Here is a 19,771-nt window from a genome sequence, read left to right on the forward strand (position 1 = left end):
ACATTTACCGTATGCTTTTGCTGTAATTTGTCGATAGAACTGGTCATTGTGATACAAAAGCAGATCACAAAAAAAAAAGAAAAGAGGAAAGTATTGAACACAGGAACATTTTCTCCATGCCTTTTCCCCTGTGAGTGTTCATTGCTCAGGTTTTACATCTCACCTCTCCAGGAAATCCTTGTCCGTTCAGGAGATGCTCAGAACCAAGAGCGTCTTCACTCCCAAAGTGAAGGCGGACCTCCTCCAGTCGGTAGCTGTAACCCAGGGGGCCCCCAGAGATGTTCACCAGATGTGTTTTGTCTGGTCGTAGTGACACATGCTTTCCTGTGTTGTACATGGTGCCATACATCTAGGAGGAAAAAAACACAGGGATTGGATTATATTAGATCATAGTCACCTGAAAATTCTCCATTTTTCAAATTCCTTTTCTTCATGACAGGTGAAGTCAAATTCCCATCATGATACAAAAGGCGTAAACATGATGTTATCTGTGCAGCGTGGGGTTTGTTCCCTTTACCATTCATCTTTACAGTGTGTGTGTGTGTGTTACTGGGAAACACACACACACACACACACACACATGCCTACTTCACAAGTTTGTATTTTTATATTAGGATTTTGTCCACTCTGCTCCATTCAGAAGTTTTTGTGTTTCCACAGTGTACATATCAAATATGACTTAAAAGAAATTTGACTTTGTATTTTAACATCTTGAAATTGGGCCTCTGTCTCTTTAAAAACTTCTGCTCTCTGCCTTTAGGAAGTCATCACAACATGGCTCCTCTATTAACCCTTTAACAACTTTTCTACCAGTGTTGCATTGAAAAGTAGCTGCTATGATGAGCTCAGCAGATGTGCAGTTCCACTAGAGGTTTGCTATTTGCTGCTGGCTAGTCTGAAGGAACTGAAAGGCTGCCATGACTTTTGAAAGAAATGTCCAAGTTTTTTTTCTAGAAAATTTCTAAGATTAGCCTCAAATTTTAAAACATTTTTTCTAGAAAATTTCGAACTTTTCAAACTTGTTTCAAACTTTTCTCTCAAATGTCTGAGATTAATCTAAAAAATTTTTTTAGAAATTTGCTCTTCATTTTTGTTTATTTTATCTACGGTGACTCTGATACGCCCTCGAAGAAAACTCTGTCTCTCTCAGAGAAATGTTTTTGTTCAGCTAAGCCAACAGTGTGAAAGGGCATGCTTGTTTGTGTTGCACATATTCTGATCTGACTGCAGTTGAGACTGAATTCTCTGCTATGCTAACCGGAAAAATCATCAACGCAAGATTGGAACGAGTCTGTAAATGGGAAAATGTTTAATTCTTTCATTTAATCTAGTTTTGACACAGTTCTAAGGCCTCATTTAATCACTCAGACATAATCCTTTGAGTACTTTGGGTAACAGCCCATTCATAATTCCTGATAGAATCATAAAATATAAAGGAGCTGGAGTCATACAAACTCCGCTTTGATTCCCTTATGATCACCATCCACAAATTACTGGGAAAAGCAGATGTGGCTGCTATGGGAACATGAAATGACATCGTGTTAACTGCTGGATTTCTGTATGACTTTGGAGTAAAGAGAGGATCTCTGTCAGTATGTCTTCGATAAACGACTAACAGACAAATAAGTCTAAATTTACAATGCTTGAAAAATGAATCATTCTGAACACATGCAGAGCTGCGTGTCGTCACTCCCAACACCCGTGGCGACACATGAACCATTAGCGTCCTCCGTCTGGCTGCCAGCCTGGCTCTTCTCACACACTGCGTGGCGGCGCAGCATTTACGCATTCTCTACTGCTGTTTGTCAAAAATAAAAGAGGAGCGAGTTTAAAATGACATGCCACTGCTGGGGCAATATGAAATTAAACAATTACTCACCAGCCTGGAATCTATGCACAGCATAATCCGGAAAGAAAAGCTTGCTGTTATAATGAATGAGGCCAAGGATTTAGATTCTAAAAATGTCTGTGACTACCAGAGCTCTTCACCTATCAACAGGGCCAGAAAGCATCAACAGCGAAGGAAGATTGAATTTCTGGTTTACCGTCCTAAATGTAACTTTCTGTCTGATGAGGAATGTGAGATAGTGTGTGAGATGTCTGATTTTCAACGGTTTCATTCTGAAATGAGGGAATTTTGACAATATTTTCAGTTAAATGAAAAAATGAGTTGCAAGACTTTATGTGTTGTTGAAGCTGAAGTCCTCAAACTGATGCTGAAGGATGATGAATAACGAAGCAAACAGAATTTGAAGAGCAAATAAGCACATCATTTTTCCCCCTATAATAAGAGATTTTCTCTTCTTCTTCAAATATTTTAAATCAGTAATCAGTAGGTTTGGAGTTTTGTCATTTTAAACCACATTTTGTGTTTACTTGTGTTTGGCTAAGATTTAAATTGATTTGATGTTCTGAAACACTGAAGTGTGACAATAATGGACAAAATAGGAAATCAGGAGGACAAACACTTTTTTTTACACCTCAGTATTTACAGAGGAAGTTTGTAATTCAGGAATGTGAGCAGTTTGGCCCCGGGGCCACAAGTGGCCTCTGGGCTATTTTTGTCCACCAGCACAAATTGATGCAGACGGATGATTTTTATTTCTCATTAGGTTAATATAATTAAAATGTTCTTACAATTGCAACAGCAATTTCTTTTGCTTTCTCTTAAATTCTATATTAAACAGCCCAACTGTCTGGTGACTTTCATTAAAAGCAGATTTTAGTTCACCCAAATCTGCTTTAAATAATTCTTGATGATTTGGGCCCATGTGACAAAATGTTTGGCCACCACCAAACAACAGGAAGCTTAAAATGTATTCTAAAACGTCAAGGAAGCAAGATATGGGTCTGACATGTTGTTTCCTCTTAGCTGCAGAACTTTGACCAAGCTGAAGCTTCCCAATGGATTTTGTTTCGGACGGCCAGGCAGGGCTCCAGTTGGTTCAAGTTTTAGTTCTAAACTGAGCTCAGATAATTCAGTTCAGTTCCTTCGTTCATTTTCTACAACTACTTCCAGAGTTTCATGTGTGGGTTTGTGCTCATCTCTAGCCATCACTGGATGACGGGTGCTTCATAACCTGGACAAGACACCGGTCCATCACGAGAAAACACAACGACATACAGAAGAAACAAGAACACACACACACACACACACACACACACACACACACACAGGTCACAGAGAGGTCAGGATGGAGTGAGGAACCACTGGTGGCGGTGTGACAACCAGGATGTTCAGACGTGTGTTTGCAGTCGGTCTAAGGCGGAATGAATACAACCGAGTCTTGGGCCTCACCGTCTGCCCACACAGCTCATGTCCATCACATAAACAGAGTAAATTTGTTTGCGTGCCCCTCAACATTTGGGCTTGTAAACATTTCCAGCTGGTTCTCAGATCGCTCTGACTGTTTTTGTCCAGAGGTCCTACAGGCCTGGAAGCAGGTTTCCTCCTCCATAGAGCCAGCAAGCAGGGTGATTATTTTTCTCACTTCAGGCAGAGCTGGAAATTACAGCCTCTTCTGGTTAAACAGAACTTTGAACTTGCTTTTTTACAAGCAGAAAGTGTGCGTACGAATGTTGATATGGAGCTAAAGACCGAGATGCCATCACTTGTAGTCAGGGGAACAGATTTTTTTTTATGCCAGCTATAAACTGGGGTTGCACCTGTTTGATGGTTGAGCCTGAGTTTTGATTTAAAACAAGTCTTGACTATTTATTGCCCTGTAAGTACTTCAGGGACTCAACATATTTTGAGACCCAGTCATGCAATTTTCTATTTTTATTCTCCAAAATACAAACCTGAGTTCAGCAGAGCAGCATCAAACATTGTTCTGATCAATAATATCTGATATTATTAATATCTGATTAGAATTAGGCTGTGATTACTTAGTCGTTAAGAAAATTTTTTAAAGGTTTAGACCAACGGTGTCTAAACTGTAGCCTGGGGTCTCTTTGTGGCCCTTGGACTGGTTTTGTGCGGCCCCACCAACTGCAGTTTAAGAATGATCCAAATGAAAATATTAGACAATTGTACCACCATTGATCTAAACCAGTGATTGATATAAAGAAATCGGATGAAGACGAAGGTGGAGAAATGGCTGAGAGAGATCGTCAGCACTGCTCAACAACTCTGCGGGAAATGAAATGCTAATATTTAAAAGGAGAAGTGAGTGGTCCCACCTGCGGTCAGGCTGTAATAGGCCGCTGCATAATGCATGTAATCCAATGAGCACACAGTAAGGGCCGGGGTTTTTAATTTAAGTCCTCTGTCAGTATCTATTAGAGACATACTCTCTGACTATCTGTCTGCTGACACGGTGGGCCTAATTATCACAGCAGAGGACGGGGAGCAGAAAGCTTTGCTTGGCTTGCTGTTTCACAGCGCTGTGCTGCTGGCGCTTCGTAATATCCAACTACTCTTCCCTCCAAGGATTCCTGCAACACACACATGATGAAACGACAACACTGCAGGTTTGAACGTCTTCCCAAGGCTAATCCACACTTCAAATAAATGTTTACTCAGTTGAATCTCTTGTAGCCTGTTATGAGCTTCAAAATATGATTATGTTCGACTACCCCAGCAGCCCTCGTTGCCGTCCTCCGACAACGAACGCGTTCATTTTGAAGAAGTTATTTTCGAAGCAATGTGCTGATTTGGAAACCCCATTTGCTGAGGTTCCAAAGTGCTGGAAATTCTCTCTGGAAGCCATTCTTACAGCGTCAACATCACTGCAGCAGAAGGTTGGAAGCTCACATGCTACGACCGGCGCGTGCTAATCATTAACATTCCACTTCAGGGAAGTTCTGTTTCTGGAGTTAACCAGCAAGCCCAGGGTTAGGGGCAGAATAAAACTCTGCTTCAACCTCAGTCGGTGAATTTTTGCCAAATCATAGCTCTGTGGTAGCTCTCTGACTTTATTAATGTCCATATTTAAATGGTATAATTTGGAAGGGAGAAAAAGTAGAGGAAAACAATTGAGAGATTCAGGGTGCATTCACACCAGCCCTGTTTAATCCGCTTTATTGGAACTTGGATCGTTTGCTGGTTCGGTACATTTGGGGAGGTGAGAACATGAAATGGCACCGGGCATTCTGGGTAAAGACAACCGAAACGAACCTGTAAGCCTAATGCTAGCAGGAGAAATGACTCGTGGCTTTTAGCCAAAGACAAAAGAGAAATCCTCCAACGGCTAAAATCTGACACCACCCCATTCCTGTTTACATTTCGTAAAAAATGAAGTTGTGTTTGGCGTCTTCTTCTAAGACTTTTGTGTCGGTTCCTTCTGTGATTCATGGTGCAGCGCCACCACAGGCAAGGAGGGGAACAGGCTTTTCAGAGGATTTGATTCATTTTACTTGGAGGAACTGCTAGGAGTGAAAATGTAACAAATGTTGTAAATTTGCTCTCCAATCAAATCAAGTCCACAGGACTACCAGGTATGAAATCAACCTCTATCTCGGCGGATTCTTCCCAGCAATTTGCATTAAGCTTATGTTGAATGCAGTCAATTATACATTTAATGAAAGATAAAGTTAAAACCAAAAAGAAATCCTATGGAAGGTGTCAAAGTGTACAGGGCAGATGATTTTAATCTGTCATTCTGACTGAATCATTTCTTTTAAAGGGAGTGGAGTACTTCTACTGCCAACTGTGATTACCTTCAAGAAAACACAGACTGTCATCTTTACTTCATCATTATCAAACGAGTTTCACCAGCAAAGACATTGCTGCTTGTACAAATGCACCTAGACTGATCACTCACCATGTCGTCAGAAACAAATGAAGCACCACGAAACACAAGACAAATAACCAAGAGGCTCTGAGATGAAAACATTAGATCTTAATCCCATTGACAAATCATTACCAATTAGCATAAACCTAAAGTATTTGTCAAGGAAAGTGGCTCAAACATATGAAATATTTATTACTCAACTCAAACATCTGATAAAAAAAAAAGATGGAACATTGAAGCGGTAAAAATGTCTGCCTGTCTGCAAGAGTGTATTAGCATACTGTCCACACACCTCATACTGTAATCAGTCACGAGATGCTTAACATGGCCAGTGGTTTCAAAGTGCTTATTCACATTCATAGCGACCGCTTCCATCTAACATAACATGCTTTTCTTCACAAAACCAGGGGAGTTGATGTGATCAGATACTGATCTACTGTGCTGTTCTCACAACACAAAGGCTATTCACAGCCTGGAACTGCATCAAACACTTTTTTTTTTATGAAATGTGAAATTGCCTCGAGAGCTTTCAGCTGAAAGCTTAGAGGTCAGCAGAATCTGGTCGTCTTTGGCTGACTTGCTCTCAGAAGTACTTCTGCCTGTTTTCAACCCATTTATTGAAAACAGCTCTATTTATCTTTAAAGGCGGCGGCGCACACCCGGATGTTTGAGATCAAAGACAACCGGTAGTTAAGGCCAGCCTGATGGATGCTGTGACACTTCTGTTTTTATACCTCTGGCTACAGGGAGAAGAAAACATCCTCGGGATGAAAGGACCGCATTTAGGATCCATGAAATCTGACTGTGATTCCTAGAAGATTTCACAAAGTGGAAGTCATGTTTGTTGATAACTTTTTTCAGTTTTAGTAATTTAATTGGTAAAAAATATGAAAAAAAAACTTGCAGTATCTTTATCTTCATCTGCCAAGACGAGCTCTAATAAGTGTCTGCCCTTCCCCACCTTAGCGGTGCACAATTACTGTATTTTCCAGACTTTAAATTACTCTGGATTATAAGTCAAAAAAATTTATTCTAGTCCAAATAGGGGCGCAGGAAGTTTATCCTGTTGAGGAAAGAAGGAAAGTAAGGTGCAGAAGTTAATTAGACTTAAACAAACACACATCCCAGAAGATGTGCGCTTCACTCACCCTGCTTTTACAACAAACGACTGCTACCATTGTGAGCTGTTAGCAGCTTAAAATAATACGTCAGGTTTACTTCAACCTCGGCCTCCTAATTAGAGGTAATTATAGGTTGGACTGGGCTTGGACACAACGTTGGATTTTATTTAGGTCAGATCTAAACTCTAATTTAGTGGCTCTGGTCTGGTTTATTAGAATAGAAACAGATTAAAAATTACACTTTCAGTTTGAGAAGAACATGTTAGAGAAGCTTTGGAAAAACTCAGGCTGGAAGGGTCTGAGTGTGAATGAAATGATAAAGAAAAAGTCATTTCTCACTTTGAAGATTTAATATCATCAAAAAAAAAAAAGGTTGTTTCCCTTAAAGATCCTACATGACATCAGCAGGCATATGATTACACCGTCCCTCCAAACTGGTTCTGTGTTTTCCACCGTATAACATGTTGATGTTGTCCAACCTACTTTTAGGAAACTGAGCATCTAAATCATCTTTCATTGAAAAAAATCTAAAAAGGTTTCCTGGCCGGCCAACTGCTTCCTGTCTGGTTTGATAAATACCAACCTAGCTTTTGTAAAATGCATATTTCATCAAAATTACGTAACATTTGCATCTCTAAAGGATACAAAAAAAGAAAAAAAAAGAAGGCTTCTTTGATTGTAAATGTTGCGGGCCCCTGTTCCAGGCGGGCCCCATAGTTACCATGTAAGCCAGTCTGCGTCCTCAGACGATGTACTGTTCTCTCTAGTAACGTGTTAGAAGACTTACTGGCTGAAACTGATGTCTAATTTACATCCAGACTGGAGCTTAAAGGTACTGGAGTTCATTTAAATAGACGCCCGCAGAGAAGAGGACAAAGTGATGATGAAGAGCTAACTTCATCCTCCAAAACCAGCTGCTATAAATAGGATTGTACATTTACAGTTTAAAGACGCCCCTCTGTGGGATATTTCCATTAAACACGTCAGAAGTCCAATTAGAGCTGTGGAGATTCTGTCAGCAATATGAGCCTCGGCTAACAGAAACAACATTTTTGGGCGCATTTGGATTTCATGTGAATTTCTTTGAGTGATCATGTAAAACTTATTTATTCTGTCAGTCTGAATCAGGATGTTGTTCAGCGGCCGGTGGAAAACAGGAGCTGTTTGTGTGTAAATGGGAGACAAAGCTCAACATATTGGCATTCAGAATGACTCATTTCTTCTCAGGCTGACCCCACAGTCGCCTCTGTCTTCCTCCATCTAATCCTGTCCTTCATCTGCTCTCAGTCTTTACATCTCGCTTCCCTCACCTCGTCTCTTCCAGGCTCCCGACTCCCTAATCCTGTTACATGTTTCAAAGCCTTTGTCAGTTTTCAGTCCACTAAGGAATCTGCTCGGTTTCGCTTTGACTTTTAACACGTCATACGAGTCAGGGATCTTTTCTTAAATTCCATCTGTTCCACTTCTATTTTTCTTTCCTCTTCCAATCTGTTCTGGAAGGTGAAAACTTCCCTGCGATTTCTCCTGGAAACTTCGTGAGTGCTAATCTTTTCCAAGCCGATTTAAGCCTGACAAAATCTATCCACAGGCAAGGTAAGCTCTGTCTCTCTGTAAATCTTTCAAAAATCATCTAAACACACGGGGCCCTATAATCAGGGTCAGGCATTGGGGCCAGCAGCCAACGCTGCTCCCTGCAGACAGACATGTTAAAGGAATGCTCCGTTCTTCATCAGCTGTCGGGTTTAAAAGCTTTAGTGAGACGTTTATTTGCCGCACTTATTTTGCCCAGCTGACAGTAAAAGAAACCCTTTTCACTGTTGCTCTTCATGGAAAAAAATATTTTCATGATAGAAATATGGATATGGATAGAAATATTATAACAATCTAACCCTTTGTTTCATATTGGATGTTGTTCTAAATTATTATAAAAAATATCCAAGGCAGTGAGTTCTTTTTATAGGCACTGCATGTGGAGAGTAATTTTGGGCTTAAATCTGAACAGATGATCTGATGTGAGTGAATCAAACTTATCTGAGAAAAGCTTTCTGTAGTGTAGGAAACGTTAACATCTGGGCTCATGCAGGCAAACGCTTCAAATAGACAAAGCTACTGTAACAGACACTGACTGCAAATGAAGAAAACTGCAATTTAACAGGCTTGCATATTAATATTACTTAATGTTCCATAAAAAATAAATGAAATCTAATGGTGAGTAAGTTACCCTGAGATGAGTTAATGGAAGACAGTTTCATATGGCCGTCATTGATCAATTACAATGGGACTGTTTTAGTGTGTGCTTATTGCTTTGCATAAATCTGTGTGTGTGTGTGTGTGTGTGTGTGTGTGTGTGTGTGTGTGTGCACGCACAGGACTCAGGCTGCACAATAGGATGTGACTAATGAACTGTCACTTTCACAAAGACTCACAACCGTGCACAAACACATGTCCAATGTATTAGCAAATGTCAGCGTGCTGCAGAACACTCACGGTCTTTATGAGGACAGTCATTTGTCAGCTTCTGAGAGGTTCGGCAGCGTTCCTCTGCGCATGGCGCCCGAGTACTGAGTCAGATGTAGATTAAGTTGGAGATCATTCCAGGGCATCATGGTTTCAAGTTGGCATTTAGCGAAGCACAGGGTCATATTATTATTTATAGGCTATTAAAGAACGTCTAGATGGTAAGTAGTGAAATATCGTTCCTAGAGGAGCTTAATAGGGGTGTGGCTACCAGTGCAGAGACTCATGTCTGGAGTGAACAAGGGAGAATATGGGACTGAAGCAAATATACAGGAGCCAAAGCATTTAGAGATTTAAAAAGCAGGAAGTGAATTTTAATATCCATTCTAAATTAAATTGGAAGCAAGAGCAAAGAAGCCTGCACAGGAGTAATATGCTCATATTTTCTTTTGCCAGTTGGAAATTGGGCTGCAGCGTTTTGCACAAGCTGTAGGCGTGACAGAGCACGCAGGGCAACTCCTAGTAAAAGGGAGTTATAGAAATCCAAGCATGAGGGTATAAAGATAAGACTATTAGTCCAAGTGGGAAATTCAGGCTGTAGAGACCAAAAGTGGACAGGGTCAGAATAAAAGTTACAGAAGTGAAAAACAGAATAAAAAGACAGTACAGTGTAGAAAAAACCCCCAGAATACAAGCTAAACATGAAATAGAAATATGACAATATAAATCTACAAAAACATTACATACACCCCCCCCCCCCCCACACACACACATATACATATATATATATATATATATATATATATATATATATAAATATATATATATATATATATATATATATATATATATAGATCCAAGATCCAGAGAGACATCAGGGACAAAGACTCAACAGACAATGTGCTCAGTGAATGTCTCAAACAATGGGGAACAGAACCTGAGGTGCGGAGGAACCATCATGGGAGGACAAGCCCTGCATGGGATGTACCACCGGCAAATAACCAAGTGGCTGACATCAGAAAGTCCTACCAATGGCTGGAAAAAGCTGGACTGAAGGACAGCACAGAGGCCCTCATCATGGCCGCCCAGGAACAGGCCCTAAACACCAGAGCAATTGAGGCCCAGATCTACCACACCAGACAAGACCCAAGGTGTAGGTTGTGCAAGGAGGCCCCTGAGACAGTCCAACACATAACAGCAGGGTGCAAGGTACTGGCAGGGAAAGAATACATGGAACGACACAACCAAGTGGCAGGCATAGTGTACAGAAACATCTGTGCAGAATATGGACTGGAACCCCAAGATCAAAGTGGGAAACACCCCGAAGGTAGTGGAGAATGACCGAGCTAAGATCCTGTGGGACTTCCAGATCCAGACAGACAAAATGGTGAGGCGAACCAACCAGACATAGTCGTGGTGGATAAACAACAGAGGAAAGCCGTTGTGGTGGATGTGGCAATACCAAGTGACTGCAACATCAGGAAAAAGGAGCATGAAAAACTAGAGAAATACCAGGGCCTAAGGGAGGAACTGGAGAGGGCCTGGAAGGTGAAGACCACAGTGGTGCCTGTGGTCATCGGGACCCTCGGGGCAGTCACCCCCAAACTGGAACAGTGGCTACAACAGATCCCAGGAACAACATCAGACATCTCAGTCCAGAAATGTGCAGTCCTAGGCACAGCCAAGATACTGCGCAGAACCCTCAAGCTCCCAGGCCTCTGGTAGAGGACCCGAGCTAAGAGGAAGAAGAATCACCACCCGCGGTGGGTGAGAAGGGAATTTTTTTTTTATATATATATATACATACACACACTCATAAACTATTCACACCCAACCACAAACATAAATATATTTCATTGGAATTTCATGTGAAAGACCAACACAAAGCCATATGCAATTGTGGCATCAACAGAAAATTGTACATGATTCACAACCTTTTCTACAAATAAAAAATAAATAAAAGTGATGTGTGCTAAAGTATTGGTATGGAGTGATAATAGAAGAGAAGATCTGTTATTTTGTCTGGGTGAATGCTGGTATTTGGAGTCTTGATGCTGCAATCTATAAAACTCTAAATCCATAAAAAGGGACCAAAAAAAATTCAGATGGCTGTAAAAGCAGAACTCTAAACGAGCTCTGGAACATCTGGAGGGTGAACAGCGAATGTTTTTATTGCAGCGTCTCAAATTTTTCTTACACTCAGTTTTGGGGATAAAATATTAATCATTCCTCCCAGTTCAAAGCACTGAACAGATATATTTTATTACTTTCACCAAATATTATTAAACAACACTGCTTGCAATGCCTGCTCCCTGCTGTTCATTGTACTAAATCACGTGTATGAATACACCCACACCCACCCACACAAACACACACACACACACACACTATGCCTTTTTATCTTCACATGGACTTTGCATTGACTTCCATTCGTCTTCCATTCATTTCTTCAGCCCAGCTCTGACTCTAACCCTAATCAAAACTCAATTCACACCTTAATCCTGAACCTGACCCAAAAGCAGCGTTTCCCCTGGTGGGAACCAGGCTTCAGTCCCCACAAGGAGCAGTGGGTCTCCACAACGTAGTATGTGTCAGAAAAATAGTCCCCACAATGCATCAAATACATGGTACACACACACACACACACGCATGCACACACACACCTCCTCCCCACACACACACACACAAATAAAGACACACATTCCATGCTGTAATTATTCATAAAAACAAAAAGGAGCCAGAATTAAAAGCTTGCCTATAGAGAACCAAATACAACCTCATTGCTCCATAGAATTTAAAAGGCAAAGTACACAAAGCTGCTGCTGCTGCCCATCAGTCTGTAAAGTCTGCAAGGCCTTTTTCCAGATAAATTGGAATCAATCCATCCCCGGGGAGAAAGATTAGACACAGGAGGAAAAATATTTAGGGATATTGCCAATGCGTTCAGGCAAAACGATGATAATCAACAGACCCAAGAGCTCCGTTTCAGACGCTACACATCTCAGTATGTGAAATGTTTATGAGGGGCCATTTATTAAAACACTCAGCAAATATAGTCGGTTAGAATGGCTGAAGGACAAATATTTGCAAAGTTATAATGAAATAAAGCACTAGATTTATGGAACAATGTTCTTTTTACAAGCATAGGTGTTTGGCCATAACCCACAGAACAATGGCAACCCATCAGCACGAACATCTGAACGCTAATGTGGCGCAGGATGTAGAGGTGCAGCATTCTGGAGACAAATGATCCTCTGTCTGAAGTTTGGTCATCACTGCAGCAGCTCTGCAACACACAGGCTGCAGAAAACAGTCGAGGTGTTAAAGGCCTGATGTTAAAGGACAGTGTTACATGTTTTTCAGGGTCATTTTCTAGCACAAACAAGTAACTGTTACCTTCAGTTGTTATAAAAACGCTCTATTAAATATCACATAAAAGACATTTCCTCCTTTCATAATTTATCATTCTGAAATCTGGCCTCTGTCTCTTTAAGAAACTTTCTCTTTTTGAAACTCCGCCTTCAGGAAGTTATCACACCACAAAAACATCTTTACCAGAGTAGAGAAGTAGATCATATAATGAGCTCAGCAGACATACAGTCCAACTATAACATCAAAGCTCAAAAACATTGATTTTACACAACACTGTGCCTTTAAGACCTAATCCTCCCCAAGCTACTGCCAAGGAATATTTAGAGATCTGTAAAAGCAAAGGATTTGAATGGCATGACATACAAATGTACGCTTTGTTGTTGATCACAGGAGTCACATTGTGAATAAAATACGTTGATTTCAATACATCTAAAACAACCGCCTCAGTCTCAGTTAATGGAAACGCAGCACAAAATTGCTGCGTTTCCATTAAGCAAATTTGTTTTCAGAATTTCAGTTTGCGCAATTTAATGGTCAGTGGAAATGCATTAAATTGTAATGTAGTTAAAGGTTAAAAAGCTGAAGGGGTGTGAACAGGTACTGACTGTACTTCCTGTCAAATCTTCACCTGGCTGCCTTTGAGTTGAGTTAAGAAGTGCATGATTTCTCTTCTGTCTCTGTAGTTACAGCCTGAAGTATACTTCAGGCTGTAACTACAGAGTATACTTGTAGCTTTGCAACTACAGGTTGCAAAGCTGAAACTTAAAGGAATTGACGGAAGGGCACCACCAGGAGTGGAGCCTGCGGCTTAATTTGACTCAACACGGGAAACCTCACCCGGCCCGGACACGGAAAGGATTGACAGATTGATAGCTCTTTCAATCCCAAAGCTTCCTTAGGATGACAGAAGCCGGGAGTTGTATAATTCCCTCTGATTGGCCAAATGGTCAGCTGGCTGACAGAAGTATTTACTATCATGCATGAAGTTAAGGACTCAGGGAGACACATGGCCAGATAACCTGATACCATGCAGACTGTAATAACATCAAGCTCAGGGTGTCCAGTTTTCTGTTTGTCTCCTGGGTGAGGTGTCCTTCACAGTAAGTTATAGACACACATCAGCATGTTTGCTCTTTATCCTCAATATCATCTTCGCTGTGGAGATTTCCATCTCCCTCCTCCTTTTCTCCTCAGCTCTTCCCCGGCATGTGCAGGCAGGCCAGGACAGATGGCCGTGCGATGTGCTCTCACTCAGCAGATGCACACTAGCATTAATCATGAAATAAAATATTCAGATAGAGCTTTTAACTCTTGCGCGGCGTGTGGAGCTTCCTGGAAGAAGTGGCTGCTCATTTCCTCTTGATCATTTCAGATCAGTTGAACTTTTCATTTGATTCAGATGTAAACAGCTCACATTTGCTGTGGTAAGGTTGCATTGTCAGTGAGGCATTTGCTTTGAATAAATAAAATAAAAATGTATTCATTTTTAAAAAAAATTATTACTGTTTATTTAAGTGATTTTTACCTTTGAGTACACAAATCAAAAACACACACAATGTTCAAAAAAAGAAATAAGAAAAAAGTAAACAGAAACAGTTCAATTACACAACTACACAAAGTGTAGACCAAAAAAAGTGTCTATTAATAAGTGTTTAATAAATGCATAAGCTTATTATAGTTTAACGTTTTACAAGATCTGTTAAAAGGGCAATTAAAAGAAAAAAAAAACATCAAACATAAAATCCTGTATTGGTTGATAAACTAGATTTTTGGGCAATTGGGGGAAAACATCATGTGAACATTTTGGATGAATATTTATAAAGCTTTTGCTCTGAGGAGGAACTCCAATCACTTTGTAGCATTGAGGAAATGTCAGAAACTAAATTAAAACAATTATGAACATCTTACCTGCATAATGTCTCTCAGGTTAATGAGTAAACACTGACAGTAGAAACGAAAGCAATCCCCCGCCAGGCTGTGCCAGGTGCGTCTCTGTGGAGAACGCCTGGCCTGGATTCAGAAAGCGGGATGAGTGAACATTCAGAGGAGGTGGATGGGAATGCACATGTGCTTATCCGGATTCAGAAAACCAGGCAGCAGGAGTCCTGAGTCGCTTCTTTTCTAGAAGAGACTGTCAGTGTTGGAACGCCAAGCCTCTGCTGACATCTTCATCAGGACGCTGATCAAACGGCAGCTAGATTTCTTATCATTAATATTTTCAAGCATTCCTGTTTTTTGCCACATCAATAATTTATCTCAGTAAACCTACACCCTGCACACTGCTCTGCTCAAATAGGGCAAATTCTTTGTGCTGCACTCCATTTTAACGGCAGCAGGATGCTGTCAGGAAGGTTAGAGCGGCTGTTAAACGTTGAGGCCTTTGAGGCGGATGGGAATCTGCCACTCACATAAACACAATGAGGTCATGGCGAAATCTAGAGTTCAATCATTAGTAGATGTTCTTTTACGTTAGAATCAATCGTGAATAGCACAAATTTAGTTTTACTAACATTTTAAGTTTAAGCTGAGCTTTTTAGACATCATGACTTGGATATTTAAGTCACCTAATTTCACCAAATGTTCCTTATTACATGATGTGATAATGCAGCAGTTATTAATATTTGGCTCAAATAAAAATCACCCAACATTTGTTTTCGTTTTTTGGAAATGAGAGAAGTGAAAATCAAGCATTAAACTTCAGTTCTTTCTGAAATCACACTCACTCATTGATTTGATTTCCGTTACGCTACCTCGCTCTGTTTTACATCAGCAATACCATCATTAGCATTTCTAGTTCTACTGGTGAAAAATGTGCATTTTGAGTCTTCTTAAATCCACACAGAGCCAGGTACGTTTACTCAGAGTATCTGCCTTCTATTCAGAATTTGCTAAGCCTGCTTTCTGAAAGCTTTGAGTAGTTTTCAGGTTACATTCTGTTTGTACTGAGGAAGTGGCACTGCTTAAGAATAATAAGGAGGAGAAGAAGCATTCAGCTTCTATGCACCACAAATCTGGAATAAACTTCCAGAAAACTGTAAAACAGCTGAAACACTGACTTCCTTTAAATCTCGACTAAAATCCCACCTGTTTAAGATTGTATTTGAAACATAATCAATTACAAATTCATTGATGGAACTTGACTTAATGTCATGTTTTGATTGTTGATTCTATGTTGCATTGTGTTTTTGTGTCTGATATGATGTTAGAAATGCCATGCTGCTGAAATGTGCTACAAATAAAATTTGATTGATTGATTTGATTAATAAACTGAAGCCAAATCCACTCTATATTTTATTAGGACCATTATTGTCCATATTTTGAACTCTTTACCTTCCCTGTACTGCTTCACAAAGAGAAAAAACCTTTGTGTCACAGAATAATATGAAAAGAATCTGGATTTTCCTCAGTGTTGAATGTGTACTATTAGCCAACAATCTCTAGATGACAGGAATGACTGATGACAGGGTTAGGGTTAGGGTTGCCTTTATGAGAGCAATTCAAGTCTGTTTGTAAGGCACATTTGAGCAACTGGACAATTCAAAATAAAGTGCTTTATATTATATAAAAAAACACTAAATGAGTGAAAAACATTATACTGCAGTGGAAAACAGTCTACTATTTATGATATTATAGTTATTAATTGAAGCTATCTTGAAACAAATGAGTTTTCGGCCGTCATTTGAAGGAACTCAGTGCTTTATCGTTTCTACAGTTTTCTGGAAGTTTGTTCCAGATTAGTGGAGCATAAAAACTGAAGATGTGCTGCTCTGTTGTGGAACATCTGCAGCACAGACTGGGTTGTAGGAGATGACCTTAGCCTGCATCAAGGGCTTAGAGGTGATGGGCATTCATCCATGACAATGTGTCAGGGATGCAGTCCAAGATTTGTACTGAGACTATCTGGTCGTCAGGTGGGTATGGAAGAGAAAGCTGGGTATCATTAGCATAGCAGTGATGGGAGAAGCCAAGAAGTGAGATGATCTTTATGGAAGATCATCTCCTGTGCTGCAGAAGTGCAACCAAGTCAGGATGCATTGAACGACTGTCCAGTGTCCATTCACACCAGACATGTTCTCTCTGCTCAGCAGGGAGAACATGACTGTCACTCTGGCCGTGACGTGAAGTCGGCCCTTTAATCAGTTTTAGATAAAAATGGGAGGGAGAGACCAAGTGACAGTTTTTTATGTGAGTTGGAGGATGAAAAGTTTTTCCTGAGAATCGATCTCACCAGGCCTGGGCGGCTCTGCAGGGGCAGAGAAAGTAAAAAAAACATTTGATTCAGTTTTAGGCTGCTAGCTCATTGCTGTCTCGTAGTGGTCAGCATTCGGTCTCCACTTTGACCCTGAAATGCCCATGCAGTAAAACATCTAGTAAGTACGCATGTGAGTTTTACAATATCCAGTTATATGAAAGCTGCGCTGTCACCCCAGCTGCTGTTGGCCATTACTTTCTGGCAATTTTGGAAATATAAAATAACACCTGCAGAGAGAATCTTTTTTTCAGATGAAGTTCCACACATTCTTAGCTGGATGTTGAAAACTCTCATCTTTACCATAAATAAAAAGTGACATCACAGCAGGAAAACCTTGGTACTTGGTACTAGAACAGAAAGATGTTTGGAAAGATTACCCATTATCATCTACATAATTTGTTTTTGTTGGAAAAGTGCCAAAATGTTGTACTGCTGAGTTTTTGTTGGAACATGAAAGTCAGGTGTGAATATAAATGAACCTGCAAACCACAATAAGTCAGTGTTGTGCTCCAATCTGGATGGCTAATGAGATGCAGTTGTAATTTTTTTTTAAAAAACAGAATTGACGTACGAGGGGAAAAAAAATTGCTTACTGGGCTGAAACCAACCCACACAAGAAATCTATAAATACCCAGAAAGCCTGGAAAATTTGGTTCAGTTCAGCCAGGAGCTCTGAGACAATCCCACACATTCCCCTGATAACTCCAGCCAGGCCGACTCAAAACACCAAAAACTCTGATCCATGGAGCAGTAAAGCAGCCTGCAGTCACACATCTTCATGGTAAAGTTATCCAGAGGACAGTGGAAACAGTCAAGTATGCAAAACACTCACACAAGTCAGTGCAGGAACCCAGGAGAATTTTACATGCCTGATATCAAATGCTGTTAAAATTCAAGTTCCTGATTTGAGCAAAGAGCAGAACCTCACCAGCAAACTTTACTGTGTGATTCTTAGGTAGCTTCATCCTTCACATGTTCTTACTTCCAATGGAACAAACACAAGAGTGTGACCACAAAACGTTTTGAAGTTATACAGAAAACCCTGGATGCATAACAGAATTCAAGGGTTCTGGTAATTGGCTTGGACTCAAACATAATCATAAAAAGAGCACCACAGGGCTCAGTGTTAGAGCAGCAGCACCATGCAGAGGCTGAAGTCGTCAACGCAGTTTGACTCCTGGTCCTGATCATTACTGCATGTTTTTCCTCTCACTCTCTCTGCCCTTCTTCCTGTCCAGCTGCAGTTGAATAAAGGCAAATAATGCCACAGACACACACACACACGCACACACACGCAGACACACACAACCAGTCAGTCAAACACACTCACGGTGGAAGAAAATTACATAAAATTAAAACATTTAAATCCAGTTTGTCATTCAGTTTGATGCAAGAATCAACTAAAAATAAAAAAACTCAGTGTGGTTTTGATGATTAGGATCGTCTGTAAATCAGCTTCACAGTTCTTCTAAGTTTTATCTCTCAGTCAGCGGCGCCAGTGCAGACATGTTGGACAGAAAAAGCTGAACTTTGGAAACGAGCTTCGATTGTCTACATCCTAGATGTCTTAAACGCACAAAGACATCGTGTGAGGTCTAGAAACCCCTAAGAACAAACCAGAAGTGTCCACAGCTTCAGCCGTCAAACCCAAACATTCATTCACGGCACAACATGGAGCCACGAATGGTTTAGACTAAAACCTGCTCTGGATGACCAGTCTAAACACGACAAGCCAGATGACAGAAATTATACAGCAACACTAATCCTACACTAAAAAAAAATAAAAATTCAATGTCTGCCTCAGATCAGTTCTGAAACAGCAGCAGTTCCTCACCTGAAGTTTGTCCATGGTGAGGAGACTCTCTGAAAAGCACAAGTGGGAGTCGACTTTCTCACCTTATTTAAACACGTTGCAATGGGATCACATGCACAAGAACCCACCCTGCAGGTCCATGCTGTCTGAAACCATGACAACCGTTTGGCAACAGATGTGATGTGATATTACTTACAGAAAAAAAATTAAATCAAAAATCCAGCAAGACATGACAAAGTCCTCAAACAACAGAAAACGTTCATTGTTGTTTGATCAGAACAATAACAGGTGGATGATGAAACATTCAGGCCTTTTACAATGAGAGAGAATTGACTTTCAGGAGCGTTAAATTATGTTATAATTACATTAAGTTATAATTACATTAAGTTATAATTACATTATGTTATAATTACATTATGTTATAATTACATTATGTTATAATTACATAATTACATTATGTTATAATTACATTATGTTATAATTACATTAAGTTATAATTACATTATGTTATAATTACATTATGTTATAATTACATTAAGTTATAATTACATTATGTTATAATTACATTATGTTATTATTACATTATGTTTTAATTACATTATGTTATAATTACATTATGTTATAATTACATTAAGTTATAATTACATTATGTTATAATTACATTATGTTATAATTACATTATGTTTTAATTACATTATGTTATAATTACATTATGTTATAATTACATTATGTTATAATTACATTAAGTTATAATTACATTATGTTATAATTACATTAAGTTATAATTACATTATGTTATAATTACATTATGTCATAATTACATTATGTTATAATTATATTATGTTATAATTACATAATTACATTATGTTATGATGTTATCCCTTCATCATAAACACATCTGGACTGCTGCCTTGATTATTATTATTATTAATGCATCTTTGATAAATCCTTGAATCTCCTGTAGCAACTATTTCTCTTCATAAACCTTTACTATTCTTAAGTTGTCATGACGACCTGAAGG

The 19,771-nt window shown here is 39.7% G+C and overlaps 1 protein-coding gene across 1 annotated transcript in view; it reads right to left on the reverse strand.

Moving 5' to 3' along the window:
• The window catches only part of LOC122821313 (carbonic anhydrase-related protein 10-like), an 88,106-nt gene that overhangs the window by 9,463 nt on the left and 58,872 nt on the right, over nucleotides 1–19,771 (reverse strand). The window contains exon 4 of the mRNA XM_044099103.1: nucleotides 164–349. Coding sequence (XP_043955038.1) covers nucleotides 164–349 — 186 coding nt within the window. The remainder of the gene's footprint in view (nucleotides 1–163; nucleotides 350–19,771) is intronic.

The sequence above is a fragment of the Gambusia affinis genome, linkage group LG19 (assembly GCF_019740435.1).
Source record: "Gambusia affinis linkage group LG19, SWU_Gaff_1.0, whole genome shotgun sequence".
NCBI lineage: Eukaryota > Metazoa > Chordata > Actinopteri > Cyprinodontiformes > Poeciliidae > Gambusia > Gambusia affinis.